Source organism: Carcharodon carcharias, assembly GCF_017639515.1.
Source record: "Carcharodon carcharias isolate sCarCar2 chromosome 37 unlocalized genomic scaffold, sCarCar2.pri SUPER_37_unloc_15, whole genome shotgun sequence".
NCBI lineage: Eukaryota > Metazoa > Chordata > Chondrichthyes > Lamniformes > Lamnidae > Carcharodon > Carcharodon carcharias.
Window position 1 is genome coordinate 15,944 of NW_024470764.1, and position 16,557 is coordinate 32,500.

General features: G+C 55.9%; 1 protein-coding gene across 1 annotated transcript in view; it reads right to left on the minus strand.

Annotated features, from left to right (window-relative positions):
* Positions 1 to 272: 272 nt before the first annotated feature.
* Positions 273 to 16,557, minus strand: part of LOC121274676 (fermitin family homolog 3-like) — a 96,917-nt gene continuing 80,632 nt past the window's right edge. Inside the window, exon 4 of the mRNA XM_041181970.1 lies at positions 273 to 535. Within this exon, the coding sequence (XP_041037904.1) occupies positions 356 to 535 (180 nt within the window). The 3' untranslated portion in view covers positions 273 to 355. The remainder of the gene's footprint in view (positions 536 to 16,557) is intronic.

Here is a 16,557-nt window from a genome sequence, read left to right on the forward strand (position 1 = left end):
GAGAGGGAAATCCAAGGAGAACACTCTGACAGTTCATTGACAGGAGGTGGAGGGCCAACATGGATAGGGGGAAAGGAGTTCCATGTTGTGTGAGTGATGGTACTGGAGTGATTACACAGGGACCTCCTCCTGCGATGGTCATTAATCAGGATGTACACAGCCCTGTGCGGTGACACACACACACACAGAGACATGGGGAATCTCCTGCTCCACGATACTGAGATAGAAGATTAATTCAGTTAGCAGTGAATCTCAAAGTGAAACTAGGGCTGTTTTTAATAGGGTAAAGCTTGCTTTTTTATTAGTTCTCAGGTGACACTGGGTGTCTCCTGGTGACGGAGGGAGTCGGTCCAACTCAGAGGGCCTCATGTCCTCCCGTTAATTTGTGAAAGAGTTCCTCATTCAGGGTCTCGCTCTGGTCTTTACCGCGAGTGGACAGGAAGATGTAACCCCCGATATACTCGTGGACGATCTTGCAGTCGGCCGTCACACAGCTGAAGGCGATGTTAATGTTTTCGTCAAACTCAATGGCAACCTGACAACATAACAGGAGAGAGAGCGTCAATGCAACCTCCACAAAACAATAAAGTCCCAGTGTCAGGAGTGTCAGTAACCAGAGGGGACACAGATTGAAGAGAATCAGTAGTAGAGCCAGAGGGGGAGATGAGAAGAATGGTTTTTTTACACAGCGAGTTGTTGTGATCTGGAAGGTGCTGCCTGAAAGGGCGGTGGAAGCAGATTCAATAGGAACTTTCAAAAGGGGGGAATTGGATAAACACTCGAAAAGGAGAAATTTGTGGGGGGGGGGGGGGGTGGGGACTAATTGGATAGATCTTTCAAAGGGTCAGCACAGGAATGACGGGCTGAATGGCCTCCTCCTGAGCTGTGAGGTTCCTCAATTCTAAATCGAATGCTCAGCTTTGTTGAGTGGCTTGTTCTGAAACGAAATCACATTTCTGGGGACTCAACCATGTTTAACCCTTGGCTGTTACGTCTAACAGTTCTGGGACTGAGTGTCACTGGGCCGCACTGAAGAAGATGCAAGCTTTTCTCTCCCTTCGACAGCATCTTCCAAACCCACAGTCTCTACCGTCTAAAAGGACAAGGGCAGCAGATGCATGGGAACACCCCCCCTGCAAGCTCCCCCCGAGTGGAGGATCCATTTTGACCTCCTCCTCCAGTACCTTCAGCCAATTCGATTCACTCCACGTGATATCAAGAAACGGCTGAAGGCACTGGATACTGCAAAGGCTCTGGGCTCTGACAATATTCCAGCAATAGTACTGAAGACTTGTGCTCCAGAACTTGCTGCACCCCTAGCCAAACTGTTCCAGTACAGCTACAACACTGGCATCTACCCAGCTATGTGGAAAATTGCCCAGGTATGTCCTGTACACTAAAAGCAGGACAAATCCAACCTGGCCAATTACCACCCCATCTGTCTATTCTCAATCATCAGTAAAGTAATGGAAGGGTCATCAACAGTGTTATCAATCAGCACTTGCTCAGCAATAACCTGCTCACTGATGCCCAATTTGGTTTCTGCCAGGGTCACTCAGCTCCTGACCTCATTACAGCCTTGGTTCAAACATGGACAAAAGAACTGAACTCCCGAGGTGAGGTGAGAGTGACTGTCCTTGATATCAAGGCAACATTTGACCGAGTGTGGCATCAAGGAGCCCTGGCAAAACTGGAGTCAATGGGAATCAGGGGGAAAACTCTCTGCTGGTTGGAGTCATACCTAGCACAAAGGAAGATGGTTGTGGTTGTTGGAGGTCAGTCATCTCAGTTCCAGGACATCACTGCAGGAGTTCCTCAGGTTAGTGTCCTCGGCCCAACCATCTTCAGCTGCTTCATCAATGACCTTCCTTCCATCATAAGGTCAGAAGTGGGGATGTTCACTGATGATTGTACAATGTTCAGCACCATTCACGACTCCTCACATACTGAAGCAGTCCATGTCCAAATGCAGCAAAACCTGGACAATATCCAGGTTTGGGCTGACAAGTGGCAAGTAACATTCACACCGCACAAGTGTCAATGACCCTCCCCAACAAGAGAGAATCCAACCATCGCCCCTTGACATTCAATGGCATTACCATCACTGAATCCCCCACTATCAACATCCTGGGGGTTACCATTGACCAGAAACTGAACTGGACCAGCCATATAAATACTGTGGCTACAAGAGCAGGTCAGAGGCTGGGAATCCTGCAGTGAGTAACACACCTCCTGACTCCCCAAAACCTGTCCACCATCTACAAGGCACAAGTCAGGAGCGTGATGGAATACTCCCCACTTGCCTGGATGAGTGCAGCTCCCACAACACTCAAGAAGCTCAACAGCATCCAGGACAAAGCAGCCTACTTGTTTGGCACCAAATCCACAAACATTCACTCCCTCCACCACCGACACACAGTAGCAGCAGTGTGTGTACCATCTACAAGATGCACTGCAGCAACTCACCAAGGCTCCTTTGACAGCACCTTCCAAACCCACAAACTCTACCATCTAGAAGGACAAGGGCAGCAGATAGATGGGAACACCACCATCTGGAAGTTCCCCTCCAAGTCACTCACCATCCTGACTTGGAAATATATCGGCCGTTCCTTCACTGTCCCTGGGTCAAAATCCTGGAACTCCCTCCCTAACAGCACTGTGGGTGTACCTACACCACATGGACTGCAGCGGCTCAAGAAGGCAGCTCACCACCACCTTCTCAAGGGGCAATTAGGGATGGGCAATAAATGCTGGGCCCAGCCAGCGACACCCACATCCCGAGAATGAATTCAAAAAAGAGTTTTGGTCCATTGGCGATTTTAAACCCTTTGAAAACAGGTTTGTGTGTTTAGGGTAATAACGCAAGGTCAAAGATGAAGTCCACAGCCTGGTGGGAACACCAGCTCAAAGCACAAATACAGGTCTCACAGAAAATCACACAAAAAATAACCCCAAGCAGCAGAGGGGAGCTGATACCGAGGCATTATTGTAGAAGACCACATTTCTCTTTTGGGATTGTGAACGAATCTGAGTGTGAGGGGTGGGTGGTCAGTACAATTTTATACACTGGTCAATGTGAGGGTGTAACCTGTCATAGTGTATTAACCCCCTCCCCACCCCCCCACCCCGACATAATTACATTGGGCTGAATTTTCAGTGTACCTCACTCCTGCTCCATGAGAGACTGTCCTAAACCAGTCAGAGTACTGCATGGTTCCTCTCACTGATATAGGCTGTGATTCACATCCCTTGATAAAGCCATATGAACTAGGAGCAGGAGGAGGCCACTCGGCCCCTCGAGCCTGCTCAGCCATTCTATACCATCATGGCTGATCTGATTGTGGCCTTAACCCCACTTTCCCGTCTGTCCCCCCATAACCCTCGATTCCCTCGTCGATCCAAAATCTGTCTAACTCGGCCTTGAATATATTCAGTGACCCAGCCTCCCCTGCTCTCTGGGGGGCGGTGGGGGAGAATTCCACAGACTGACCACCCTCTGAGAGAGGAAATTCCTCCTCATCTCCGTCTTCAATAGGAGACCCCTTATTCTGAAACTGTGCCCCCCCCTCATTCTAGATACCCCCACGAGGGGGAAACATCCTCTTAGCCTCCACCCTGTTATAACCCACCCCCCTCAGGATCTGATATGTTTCAATAAGATCACCTCTCATTCTTCTAAACTCCAGTGGGTACAGGGCCCAATCTGCTCAATCATTCCCCATAAGACAAACACCCTTCATCCCAGGAATCAGCCGAGTGAACCTCTGCTGAACGGCCTCTAGTGCGAGTCTATCCCTCCTGAAATAAGGAGACCCAACTGAGCGCAGTGCTCCAGGTGGGGTCTCACCAACACCCTGTACAGCTGTAGCAAGACTTCCCCACTTTTATACTCTAACCCCCTTATTATGAAGGCCAACATTGCTTTTGCCTACCTAATCAATAAATCCATGCTTAATGTTGTTGTGCTTCAGTCTCTCTTACCCTGTGGGATATCACTCTCCCCGCACCCGATTCAGCCTCTCTCTCTCTCTCATTCTCTCTCTCTGCACCCGACTCAGCCTCTCTCTCTCTCTCTCTCTCTGCACCCGACTTAGCCTCTCTCTCTCTCTCTCTGTCTCTGCACCCGACTCAGCCTCTCTCTCTCTCTCTCTCTCTGCACCCGACTCAGCCTGTCTCTCTCTCTCTCTCTCTCTCTGCACCCGACTCAGCATCTCTCTCTCTATCTCTCTCTCTGCACCCGACTCAGCCTCTCTCTCTCTCTCTCTCTCTCTGCACCCGACTCAGCCTCTCTCTCTCTGGCTCTCTGCACCCGACTCAGCCTCTCTCTCTCTCTCTCTCTCTGCACCCGACTCAGCCTCTCTATCTCTCTCTCTCTCTCTCTGCACCCGACTCAGCCTCTCTCTCTCTCTGCACCGGACTCAGCCTCTCTCTCTCTCTCTCTGCACCTGACTCAGCCTCTCTCTATCTCTCTGCACCCGACTCAGCCTCTCTCTCTCTCTCTCTCTGCACCCGACTCAGCCCCTCTCTCTCCCTCTCTCTGCACCCGACTCAGCCTCTCTCTCTCTCTCTCTCTCTCTCTCTCTCTGCACCCGACTCAGCCTCTCTCTCTCTCTCTCTCTCTCTCTCTGCACCCGACTCAGCCTCTCTCTCTCTCTCTCTCTCTCTCTGCACCTGACTCAGCCTCTCTCTCTCTCTCTGCACCCGACTCAGCCTCTCTCTCTCTCTCTGCACCCGACTCAGCCTCTCTCTCTCTCTCTGCACCCGACTCAGCCTCTCTCTCTCTCTCTGCACCCGACTCAGCCTCTCTCTCTCTCTCTGCACCCGACTCAGCCTCTCTCTCTCTCTCTGCACCCGACTCAGCCTCTCTCTCTCTCTCTGCACCAGACTCAGCCTCTCTCTCTCTCTCTGCACCAGACTCAGCCTCTCTCTCTCTCTCTGCACCAGACTCAGCCTCTCTCTCTCTCTCTCTCTACACCTGACTCAGCCTCTCTCTCTCTCTCTCTGCACCTGACTCAGCCTCTCTCTCTCTCTCTCTGCACCCGACTCAGCCTCTCTCTCTCTCTCTCTCTGTCTGCACCCGACTCAGCCTCTCTCTCTCTCTCTCTCTCTGCACCCGACTCAGCCTCTCTCTCTCTCTCTCTCTGCACCCGACTCAGCCTCTCTCTCTCTCTCTCTGCACCCGACTCAGCCTCTCTCTCTCTCTCTCTGCACCCGACTCAGCCTCTCTCTCTCCCTCTCTCTCTGTGCACCCGACTCAGCCTCTCTCTCTCTCTCTCTCTGCACCCGACTCAGCCGCACTCTCTCTCTCTCTCTGCACCCGACTCAGCCTCTCACTCTCTCTCTCTCTCTGCACCTGACTCAGCTTCTCTCTCTCTCTCTGCACCCGACTCAGCCTCTCTCTCTCTCTCTCTGCACCCGACTCAGCCTCTCTCTCTCTCTCTCTCTGCACCCGACTCAGCCTCTCTCTCTCTCTCTGCACCAGACTCAGCTGCTCTCTCTCTCTCTGCACCTGACTCAGCCTCTCTCTCTCTCTCTCTCTCTGCACCCGACTCAGCCTCTCTCTCTCTCTCTCTCTGCACCCGACTCAGCCTCTCTCTCTCTCTCTCTCTCTCTGCACCCGACTCAGCCTCTCTCTCTATCTCTCTCTCTCTCTCTCTGCGCCCGACAGCCTCTCTCTCTCTCTCTGCACCCGACTCAGCCTCTCTCTCTCTCTCTCTCTCTCTCTGCACCCGACCCAGCCTCTCTCTCTCTCTCTCTCTCTCTCTCTCTGCACCCGACTCAGCCTCTCTCTCTCTCTCTGCACCCGACTCAGCCTCTCTCTCTCTCTCTCTCTCTCTCTCTCTCTGCACCCGACTCAGACTCTCTCTCTCTCTCTCTCTGCACCCGACTCAGCCTCTCTCTCTCTCTCTGCATCCGACTCAGCCTCTCTCTCTCTCTCTCTCTCTCTCTGCACCCGATTCAGCCTCTCTCTCTCTCTGCACCCGACTCAGCTTCTCTTTCTCTCTCTCTCTCTGCACCCGACCCAGCTCTCTCTCTCTCTGCACCCGACTCAGCCTCTCTCTCTCTCTCTCTCTCTCTCTGCACCCGACTCAGCCTCTCTCTCTCTCTCTCTCTCTCTCACTCTCTGCACCCGACTCAGCCTCTCTCTCTCTCTCTCTCTCACTCTGCACCCGACTCAGCCTCTCTCTCTCTCTCTCTCTCTCTGCACCCTGACTCAGACTCTCTCTCTCTCTCTCTCTCTCTGCACCCGACTCAGCCTCTCTCTCTCTCTCTCTCTCTGCACCCGACTCAGCCTCTCTCTCTATCTCTCTCTGCACCCGACTCAGCCTCTCTCTCACTCTCTCTCTCTGCACCCTGACTCAGCCTCTCTCTCTCTCTCTCTTTCTCTCTGCACCCGACTCAGCCTCTCTCTCTCTTTCTCTCTGCACCCGACTCAGCCTCTCTCTCTCTCTCTCTCTCTGCACCCGACTCAGCCTCTCTCTCTCTCTCTCTTTCTCTCTGCACCCGACTCAGCCTCTCTCTCTCTCTCTCTCTGCACCCGACTCAGCCTCTCTCTCTCTCTCTCTCTCTGCACCCGACTCAGCCTCTCTCTCTCTCTCTCTCTGCACCCGACTCAGCCTCTCTCTCTCTCTCTCTCTGCACCCGACTCAGCCTCTCTCTCTCTCTCTCTCTGCACCCGACTCAGCCTCTCTCTCTCTCTCGGCACCCGACTCAGCTTCTCTCTCTCTCTCTCTCTCTGCACCCGACCCAGCCTCTCTCTCTCTCTCTCTCTCTGCACCCGACTCAGCCACTCTCTCTCTCTCTCTCTGCACCCGACTCAGCCTCTCTCTCTCTCACTCTCTCTCTCTCTCTGCACCCGACCCAGCCTCTCTCTCTCTCTCTCTCTCTGCACCCGACACATCCTCTCTCTCTCTCTCTCTCTGCACCCGACTCAGCCTCTCTCTCTCTCTCTCTCTCTCTCTGCACCCGACTCAGCCTCTCTCTCTCTCTCTCTCTCTCACTCTCTGCACCCGACTCAGCCTCTCTCTCTCTCTCTCTCTCACTCTGCACCCGACTCAGCCTCTCTCTCTCTCTCTCTCTCTGCACCCTGACTCAGACTCTCTCTCTCTCTCTCTCTCTCTGCACCCGACTCAGCCTCTCTCTCTCTCTCTCTCTCTGCACCCGACTCAGCCTCTCTCTCTATCTCTCTCTGCACCCGACTCAGCCTCTCTCTCACTCTCTCTCTCTGCACCCTGACTCAGCCTCTCTCTCTCTCTCTCTTTCTCTCTGCACCCGACTCAGCCTCTCTCTCTCTTTCTCTCTGCACCCGACTCAGCCTCTCTCTCTCTCTCTCTCTCTGCACCCGACTCAGCCTCTCTCTCTCTCTCTCTCTTTCTCTCTGCACCCGACTCAGCCTCTCTCTCTCTCTCTCTCTGCACCCGACTCAGCCTCTCTCTCTCTCTCTCTCTCTGCACCCGACTCAGCCTCTCTCTCTCTCTCTCTCTGCACCCGACTCAGCCTCTCTCTCTCTCTCTCTCTCTGCACCCGACTCAGCCTCTCTCTCTCTCTCTCTCTGCACCCGACTCAGCCTCTCTCTCTCTCTCGGCACCCGACTCAGCTTCTCTCTCTCTCTCTCTCTCTGCACCCGACCCAGCCTCTCTCTCTCTCTCTCTCTCTGCCCCCGACTCAGCCACTCTCTCTCTCTCTCTCTGCACCCGACTCAGCCTCTCTCTCTCTCACTCTCTCTCTCTCTCTGCACCCGACCCAGCCTCTCTCTCTCTCTCTCTCTCTGCACCCGACACATCCTCTCTCTCTCTCTCTCTCTGCACCCGACTCAGCCTCTCTCTCTCTCTCTCTCTCTCTCTCTCTCTGCACCCGACACAGCCTCTCTCTCTCTCTCTCTCTCTCTGCACCCGACTCAGCCTCTCTCTCTCTCTCTGCACCCGACTCAGCCTCTCTCTCTCTCTCTCTCTCTGCACCCGACTCATCCTCTCTCTCTCTCTGCACACGACTCAGCTTCTCTCTCTCTCTCTCTGCACCCGACACAGCCTCTCTCTCTCTCTCTCTGCACGCGACACAGCCTCTCTCTCTCTCTCTCTCTCTCTGCACCCGACTCAGCCTCTCTCTCTCTCTGCACCCGACTCAGCTTCTCTCTCTCACCCTCTCTCTGCACCCGACTCATCCTCTCCCTCTCTCTCTCTCTCTGCACCCGACACAGCATCTCTCTCTCTCTCTCTCTCTCTCTCTGCACCCGACACAGCCTCTCTCTCTCTCTCTCTCTCTGCTGCTGACACAGCCTCTCTCTCTCTCTCTCTGCACCCGACTCAGCCTCTCTCTCTCTCTCTGCACCCGACTCAGCCTCTCTCTCTCTCTCTGCACCCGACTCAGCCTCTCTCTCTCTCCCTCTGCACCCAACTCAGCTTCTCTCTCTCTCCCTCTCTCTGCACCCGACTCAGCCTCTCACTCTCTCTCTCTCTGCACCCGACTCAGCCTCTCTCTCTCTCTCTCTTTCTCTCTGCACCCGACTCAGCCTCACTCTCTCTCTCTCTTTCTCTCTGCACCCGACTCAGCCTCTCTCTCTCTCTCTCTGCACCCGACTCAGCCTCTCTCTCTCTCTCTCTCTCTGCACCCGACTCAGCCTCTCTCTCTCTCTCTCTCTCTGCACCCGACTCAGCCTCCCTCTCTCTCTCTCTCTCTCTCTCTGCACCCGACTCAGCCTCCCTCTCTCTCTCTCTCTCTCTCTCTGCACCCGACTCAGCCTCTCCCTCTCTCTCTCTCTCTCTGCACCCGACTCAGCCTCTCTCTCTCTCTCTCTCTGCACCCTACTCAGCCTCTCTCTCTCTCTCTCTCTCTGCACCCGACTCAGCCTCTCTCTCTCTCTCTCTCTGCACCCGACTCAGCCTCTCTCTCTCTCTCTCTCTGCACCCGACTCAGCCTCTCTCTCTCTCTGCACCCGACTCAGCCTCTCTCTCTCTCTCTCTCTCTCTCTCTGCACCCGACTCAGCCTCTCTCTCTCTCTCTCTCTCTCACTCTCTGCACCCGACTCAGCCTCTCTCTCTCTCTCTCTCTCACTCTGCACCCGACTCAGCCTCTCTCTCTCTCTCTCTCTCTGCACCCTGACTCAGACTCTCTCTCTCTCTCTCTCTCTCTCTGCACGCGACACAGCCTCTCTCTCTCTCTCTCTCTCTCTCTGCACCCGACTCAGCCTCTCTCTCTCTCTCTGCACCCGACTCAGCCTCTCTCTCTCTCTCTCTCTGCACCCGACTCATCCTCTCTCTCTCTCTGCACACGACTCAGCTTCTCTCTCTCTCTCTCTGCACCCGACACAGCCTCTCTCTCTCTCTCTCTCTCTGCACCCGACACAGCCTCTCTCTCTCTCTCTCTCTCTCTGCACCCGACTCAGCCTCTCTCTCTCTCTGCACCCGACTCAGCTTCTCTCTCTCTCCCTCTCTCTGCACCCGACTCAGCCTCTCTCTCTCTCTCTCTCTCTCTGCACCCGACACAGCATCTCTCTCTCTCTCTCTCTCTCTCTGCACACGACACAGCCTCTCTCTCTCTCTCTCTCTCTCTGCAGCCGACACAGCCTCTCTCTCTCTCTCTCTGCACCCGACTCAGACTCTCTCTCTCTCTCTGCACCCGACCCAGCCTCTCTCTCTCTCTCTGCACCCGACTCAGCCTCTCTCTCTCTCTCTCTGCACCCAACTCAGCTTCTCTCTCTCTCCCTCTCTCTGCACCCGACTCAGCCTCTCACTCTCTCTCTCTCTGCACCCGACTCAGCCTCTCTCTCTCTCTCTTTCTCTCTGCACCCGACTCAGCCTCACTCTCTCTCTCTCTTTCTCTCTGCACCCGACTCAGCCTCACTCTCTCTCTCTCTGCACCCGACTCAGCCTCTCTCTCTCTCTCTCTCTCTGCACCCGACTCAGCCTCTATCTCTCTCTCTCTGCACCCGACTCAGCCTCCCTCTCTCTCTCTCTCTCTCTGCACCCGACTCAGCCTCCCTCTCTCTCTCTCTCTCTCTCTCTCTGCACCCGACTCAGCCTCTCCCTCTCTCCCTCTCTCTCTGCACCCGACTCAGCCTCTCTCTCTCTCTCTCTGCACCCGACTCAGCCTCTCTCTCTCTCTCTCTCTCTCTGCACCCGACTCAGCCTCTATCTCTCTCTCTCTGCACCCGACTCAGCCTCCCTCTCTCTCTCTCTCTCTCTGCACCCGACTCAGCCTCCCTCTCTCTCTCTCTCTCTCTCTCTCTGCACCCGACTCAGCCTCTCCCTCTCTCCCTCTCTCTCTGCACCCGACTCAGCCTCTCTCTCTCTCTCTCTGCACCCGACTCAGCCTCTCTCTCTCTCTCTCTCGGCACCCGACTCAGCCTCTCTCTCTCTCTCTCTCTCTGCACCCGACTCAGCCTCTCTCTCTCTCTCTCTCTGCACCCGACTCAGCCTCTCTCTCTCTCTGCACCCGACTCAGCCTCTCTCTCTCTCTCTCTCTCTCTCTCTGCACCCGACTCAGCCTCTCTCTCTCTCTCTCTCTCACTCTCTGCACCCGACTCAGCCTCTCTCTCTCTCTCTCTCTCTCACTCTGCACCCGACTCAGCCACTCTCTCTCTCTCTCTCTCTGCACCCTGACTCAGACTCTCTCTCTCTCTCTCTCTCTCTCTCTGCACCCGACTCAGCCTCTCTCTCTCTCTCTCTCTCTGCACCCGACTCAGCCTCTCTCTCTATCTCTCTCTCTGCACCCGACTCAGCCTCTCTCTCACTCTCTCTCTCTGCACCCTGACTCAGCCTCTCTCTCTCTCTCTCTCTCTCTCTCTCTGCACCCGACTCAGCCTCTCTCTCTCTCTCTCTCTGCACCCGACTCAGCCTCTCTCTCTCTCTCTGCACCCGACTCAGCCTCTCTCTCTCTCTCTCTCTGCACCCGACTCAGCCTCTCTCTCTCTCTCTCTCTGCGCCCGACTCAGCCTCTCTCTCTCTCTGCACCCGACTCAGCCTCTCTCTCTCTCTCTCTCTCTCTCTGCACCCGACTCAGCCTCTCTCTCTCTCTCTCTCTCACTCTCTGCACCCGACTCAGCCTCTCTCTCTCTCTGTCTCTCACTCTGCACCCGACTCAGCCTCTCTCTCTCTCTCTCTCTCTCTGCACCCTGACTCAGACTCTCTCTCTCTCTCTCTCTCTCTCTGCACCCGACTCAGCCTCTCTCTCTCTCTCTCTCTCTCTGCACCCGACTCAGCCTCTCTCTCTATCTCTCTCTCTGCACCCGACTCAGCCTCTCTCTCACTCTCTCTCTCTGCACCCTGACTCAGCCTCTCTCTCTCTCTCTCTTTCTCTCTGCACCCGACTCAGCCTCTCTCTCTCTTTCTCTCTGCACCCGACTCAGCCTCTCTCTCTCTCTCTGCACCCGACTCAGCCTCTCTCTCTCTCTCTCTCTTTCTCTCTGCACCCGACTCAGCCTCTCTCTCTCTCTCTCTCTGCACCCGACTCAGCCTCTCTCTCTGTCTCTCTCTGCACCCGACTCAGCCTCTCTCTCTCTCTCTCTCTGCACCCGGCTCAGCCTCTCTCTCTCTCTCTCTCTCTGCACCCGACTCAGCCTCTCTCTCTCTCTCTCTCTGCACCCGACTCAGCCTCTCTCTCTCTCTCGGCACCCGACTCAGCTTCTCTCTCTCTCTCTCTCTCTGCACCCGACACAGCCTCTCTCTCTCTCTCTCTCTCTGCACCCGACACAGCCTCTCTCTCTCTCTCTCTCTCTGCTGCCGACACAGCCTCTCTCTCTCTCTCTCTGCACCCGACTCAGCCTCTCTCTCTCTCTCTGCACCCGACTCAGCCTCTCTCTCTCTCTCTGCACCCGACTCAGCCTCTCTCTCTCTCTCTCTGCACCCAACTCAGCTTCTCTCTCTCTCCCTCTCTCTGCACCCGACTCAGCCTCTCACTCTCTCTCTCTCTGCACCCGACTCAGCCTCTCTCTCTCTCTCTCTTTCTCTCTGCACCCGACTCAGCCTCACTCTCTCTCTCTCTTTCTCTCTGCACCCGACTCAGCCTCTCTCTCTCTCTCTCTGCACCCGACTCAGCCTCTCTCTCTCTCTCTCTCTCTGCACCCGACTCAGCCTCTCTCTCTCTCTCTCTCTCTCTGCACCCGACTCAGCCTCCCTCTCTCTCTCTCTCTCTCTCTGCACCCGACTCAGCCTCCCTCTCTCTCTCTCTCTCTCTCTCTCTGCACCCGACTCAGCCTCTCCCTCTCTCTCTCTCTCTCTGCACCCGACTCAGCCTCTCTCTCTCTCTCTCTCTGCACCCGACTCAGCCTCTCTCTCTCTCTCTCTCTGCACCCGACTCAGCCTCTCTCTCTCTCTCTCTCTGCACCCGACTCAGCCTCTCTCTCTCTCTCTCTCTGCACCCGACTCAGCCTCTCTCTCTCTCTCTCTCTGCACCCGACTCAGCCTCTCTCTCTCTCTCTCTCTGCACCCGACTCAGCCTCTCTCTCTCTCTGCACCCGACTCAGCCTCTCTCTCTCTCTCTCTCTCTCTCTCTGCACCCGACTCAGCCTCTCTCTCTCTCTCTCTCTCTCTCACTCTCTGCACCCGACTCAGCCTCTCTCTCTCTCTCTCTCTCACTCTGCACCCGACTCAGCCTCTCTCTCTCTCTCTCTCTCTGCACCCTGACTCAGACTCTCTCTCTCTCTCTCTCTCTCTCTGCACCCGACACAGCCTCTCTCTCTCTCTCTCTCTCTCTGTACCCGACTCAGCCTCTCTCTCTCTCTCTGCACCCGACTCAGCCTCTCTCTCTCTCTCTCTCTCTGCACCCGACTCATCCTCTCTCTCTCTCTGCACACGACTCAGCTTCTCTCTCTCTCTCTCTGCACCCGACACAGCCTCTCTCTCTCTCTCTCTCTGCACCCGACACAGCCTCTCTCTCTCTCTCTCTCTCTCTGCACCCGACTCAGCCTCTCTCTCTCTCTGCACCCGACTCAGCTTCTCTCTCTCTCCCTCTCTCTGCACCCGACTCAGCCTCTCTCTCTCTCTCTCTCTCTCTGCACCCGACACAGCATCTCTCTCTCTCTCTCTCTCTCTCTGCACACGACACAGCCTCTCTCTCTCTCTCTCTCTCTCTGCAGCCGACACAGCCTCTCTCTCTCTCTCTCTGCACCCGACTCAGACTCTCTCTCTCTCTCTGCACCCGACTCAGCCTCTCTCTCTCTCTCTGCACCCGACTCAGCCTCTCTCTCTCTCTCTGCACCCGACTCAGCCTCTCTCTCTCTCTCTCTGCACCCAACTCAGCTTCTCTCTCTCTCCCTCTCTCTGCACCCGACTCAGCCTCTCACTCTCTCTCTCTCTGCACCCGACTCAGCCTCTCTCTCTCTCTCTCTTTCTCTCTGCACCCGACTCAGCCTCACTCTCTCTCTCTCTTTATCTCTGCACCCGACTCAGCCTCACTCTCTCTCTCTCTGCACCCGACTCAGCCTCTCTCTCTCTCTCTCTCTCTGCACCCGACTCAGCCTCTCTCTCTCTCTCTCTGCACCCGACTCAGCCTCCCTCTCTCTCTCTCTCTCTCTGCACCCGACTCAGCCTCCCTCTCTCTCTCTCTCTCTCTCTCTCTGCACCCGACTCAGCCTCTCCCTCTCTCTCTCTCTCTCTGCACCCGACTCAGCCTCTCTCTCTCTCTCTCTGCACCCGACTCAGCCTCTCTCTCTCTCTCTCTCTGCACCCGACTCAGCCTCTCTCTCTCTCTCTCTCTCTGCACCCGACTCAGCCTCTCTCTCTCTCTCTCTCTGCACCCGACTCAGCCTCTCTCTCTCTCTGCACCCGACTCAGCCTCTCTCTCTCTCTCTCTCTCTCTCTCTGCACCCGACTCAGCCTCTCTCTCTCTCTCTCTCTCTCACTCTGCACCCGACTCAGCCACTCTCTCTCTCTCTCTCTCTGCACCCTGACTCAGACTCTCTCTCTCTCTCTCTCTCTCTCTCTGCACCCGACTCAGCCTCTCTCTCTCTCTCTCTGCACCCGACTCAGCCTCTCTCTCTATCTCTCTCTCTGCACCCGACTCAGCCTCTCTCACACTCTCTCTCTCTGCACCCTGACTCAGCCTCTCTCTCTCTCTCTCTCTCTCTCTCTCTGCACCCGACTCAGCCTCTCTCTCTCTCTCTCTGCACCCGACTCAGCCTCTCTCTCTCTCTCTGCACCCGACTCAGCCTCTCTCTCTCTCTCTGCACCCGACTCAGCCTCTCTCTCTCTCTCTCTGCACCCGACTCAGCCTCTCTCTCTCTCTCTCTCTGCACCCGACTCAGCCTCTCTCTCTCTCTCTCTCTGCGCCCGACTCAGCCTCTCTCTCTCTCTGCACCCGACTCAGCCTCTCTCTCTCTCTCTCTCTCTCTCTGCACCCGACTCAGCCTCTCTCTCTCTCTCTCTCTCTCTGCACCCGACTCAGCCTCTCTCTCTCTCTGTCTCTCACTCTGCACCCGACTCAGCCTCTCTCTCTCTCTCTCTCTCTGCACCCTGACTCAGACTCTCTCTCTCTCTCTCTCTCTCTGCACCCGACTCAGCCTCTCTCTCTCTCTCTCTCTGCACCCGACTCAGCCTCTCTCTCTATCTCTCTCTCTGCACCCGACTCAGCTCTCTCTCACTCTCTCTCTCTGCACCCTGACTCAGCCTCTCTCTCTCTCTCTCTTTCTCTCTGCACCCGACTCAGCCTCTCTCTCTCTTTCTCTCTGCACCCGACTCAGCCTCTCTCTCTCTCTCTGCACCCGACTCAGCCTCTCTCTCTCTCTCTCTCTTTCTCTCTGCACCCGACTCAGCCTCTCTCTCTCTCTCTCTCTGCACCCGACTCAGCCTCTCTCTCTCTCTCTCTCTCTCTCTCTCTGCACCCGACTCAGCCTCTCTCTCTCTCTCTCTCTCTCTCTCTGCACCCGGCTCAGCCTCTCTCTCTCTCTCTCTCTCTCTCTGCACCCGACTCAGCCTCTCTCTCTCTCTCTCTCTGCACCCGACTCAGCCTCTCTCTCTCTCTCGGCACCCGACTCAGCTTCTCTCTCTCTCTCTCTCTCTGCACCCGACCCAGCCTCTCTCTCTCTCTCTCTCTCTGCACCCGACTCAGCCACTCTCTCTCTCTCTCTCTGCACCCGACTCAGCCTCTCTCTCTCTCACTCTCTCTCTCTCTGCACCCGCCCAGCCTCTCTCTCTCTCTCTCTCTCTCTCTCTGCACCCGACTCAGCCTCTCCCTCTCTCTCTCTCTGCACCCGACTCAGCCTCTCTCTCTCTCTCTCTCTGCACCCGACTCAGCCTCTCTCTCTCTCTCTCTCTGCACCCGACTCAGCCTCTCTCTCTCTCTCTCTCTCTGCACCCGACACAGCCTCTCTCTCTCTCTCTCTCTCTCTGCACCCGACTCAGCCTCTCTCTCTCTCTCTGCACCCGACTCAGCTTCTCTCTCTCTCTCTCTGCACCCGACACAGCCTCTCTCTCTCTCTCTCTCTCTCTGCACCCGACACAGCCTCTCTCTCTCTCTCTCTCTCTGCACCCGACTCAGCCTCTCTCCCTCTCTGCACCCGACTCAGCTTCTCTCTCTCTCCCTCTCTCTGCACCCGACTCAGCCTCTCTCTCTCTCTCTCTCTGCACCCGACACAGCATCTCTCTCTCTCTCTCTCTCTCTGCACCCGACACAGCCTCTCTCTCTCTCTCTCTCTCTGCTGCCGACACAGCCTCTCTCTCTCTCTCTCTGCACCCGACTCAGCCTCTCTCTCTCTCTCTCTGCACCCGACTCAGCCTCTCTCTCTCTCTCTGCACCCGACTCAGCCTCTCTCTCTCTCTCTCTGCACCCAACTCAGCTTCTCTCTCTCTCCCTCTCTCTGCACCCGACTCAGCCTCTCACTCTCTCTCTCTCTGCACCCGACTCAGCCTCTCTCTCTCTCTTTCTCTCTGCACCCGACTCAGCCTCACTCTCTCTCTCTCTTTCTCTCTGCACCCGACTCAGCCTCACTCTCTCTCTCTCTGCACCCGACTCAGCCTCTCTCTCTCTCTCTCTCTGCACCCGACTCAGCCTCTCTCTCTCTCTCTCTCTCTGCACCCGACTCAGCCTCCCTCTCTCTCTCTCTCTCTCTGCACCCGACTCAGCCTCCCTCTCTCTCTCTCTCTCTCTCTCTGCACCCGACTCAGCCTCTCCCTCTCTCTCTCTCTCTCTGCACCCGACTCAGCCTCTCTCTCTCTCTCTCTCTGCACCCGACTCAGCCTCTCTCTCTCTCTCTCTCTCTGCACCCGACTCAGCCTCTCTCTCTCTCTCTCTCTGCACCCGACTCAGCCTCTCTCTCTCTCTCTCTCTGCACCCGACTCAGCCTCTCTCTCTCTCTGCACCCGACTCAGCCTCTCTCTCTCTCTCTCTCTCTGCACCCGACTCAGCCTCTCTCTCTCTCTCTCTCTCTCACTCTCTGCACCCGACTCAGCCTCTCTCTCTCTCTCTCTCTCACTCTGCACCCGACTCAGCCTCTCTCTCTCTCTCTCTCTCTGCACCCTGACTCAGACTCTCTCTCTCTCTCTCTCTCTCTGCACCCGACACAGCCTCTCTCTCTCTCTTTCTCTCTCTGCACCCGACTCAGCCTCTCTCTCTCTCTCTGCACCC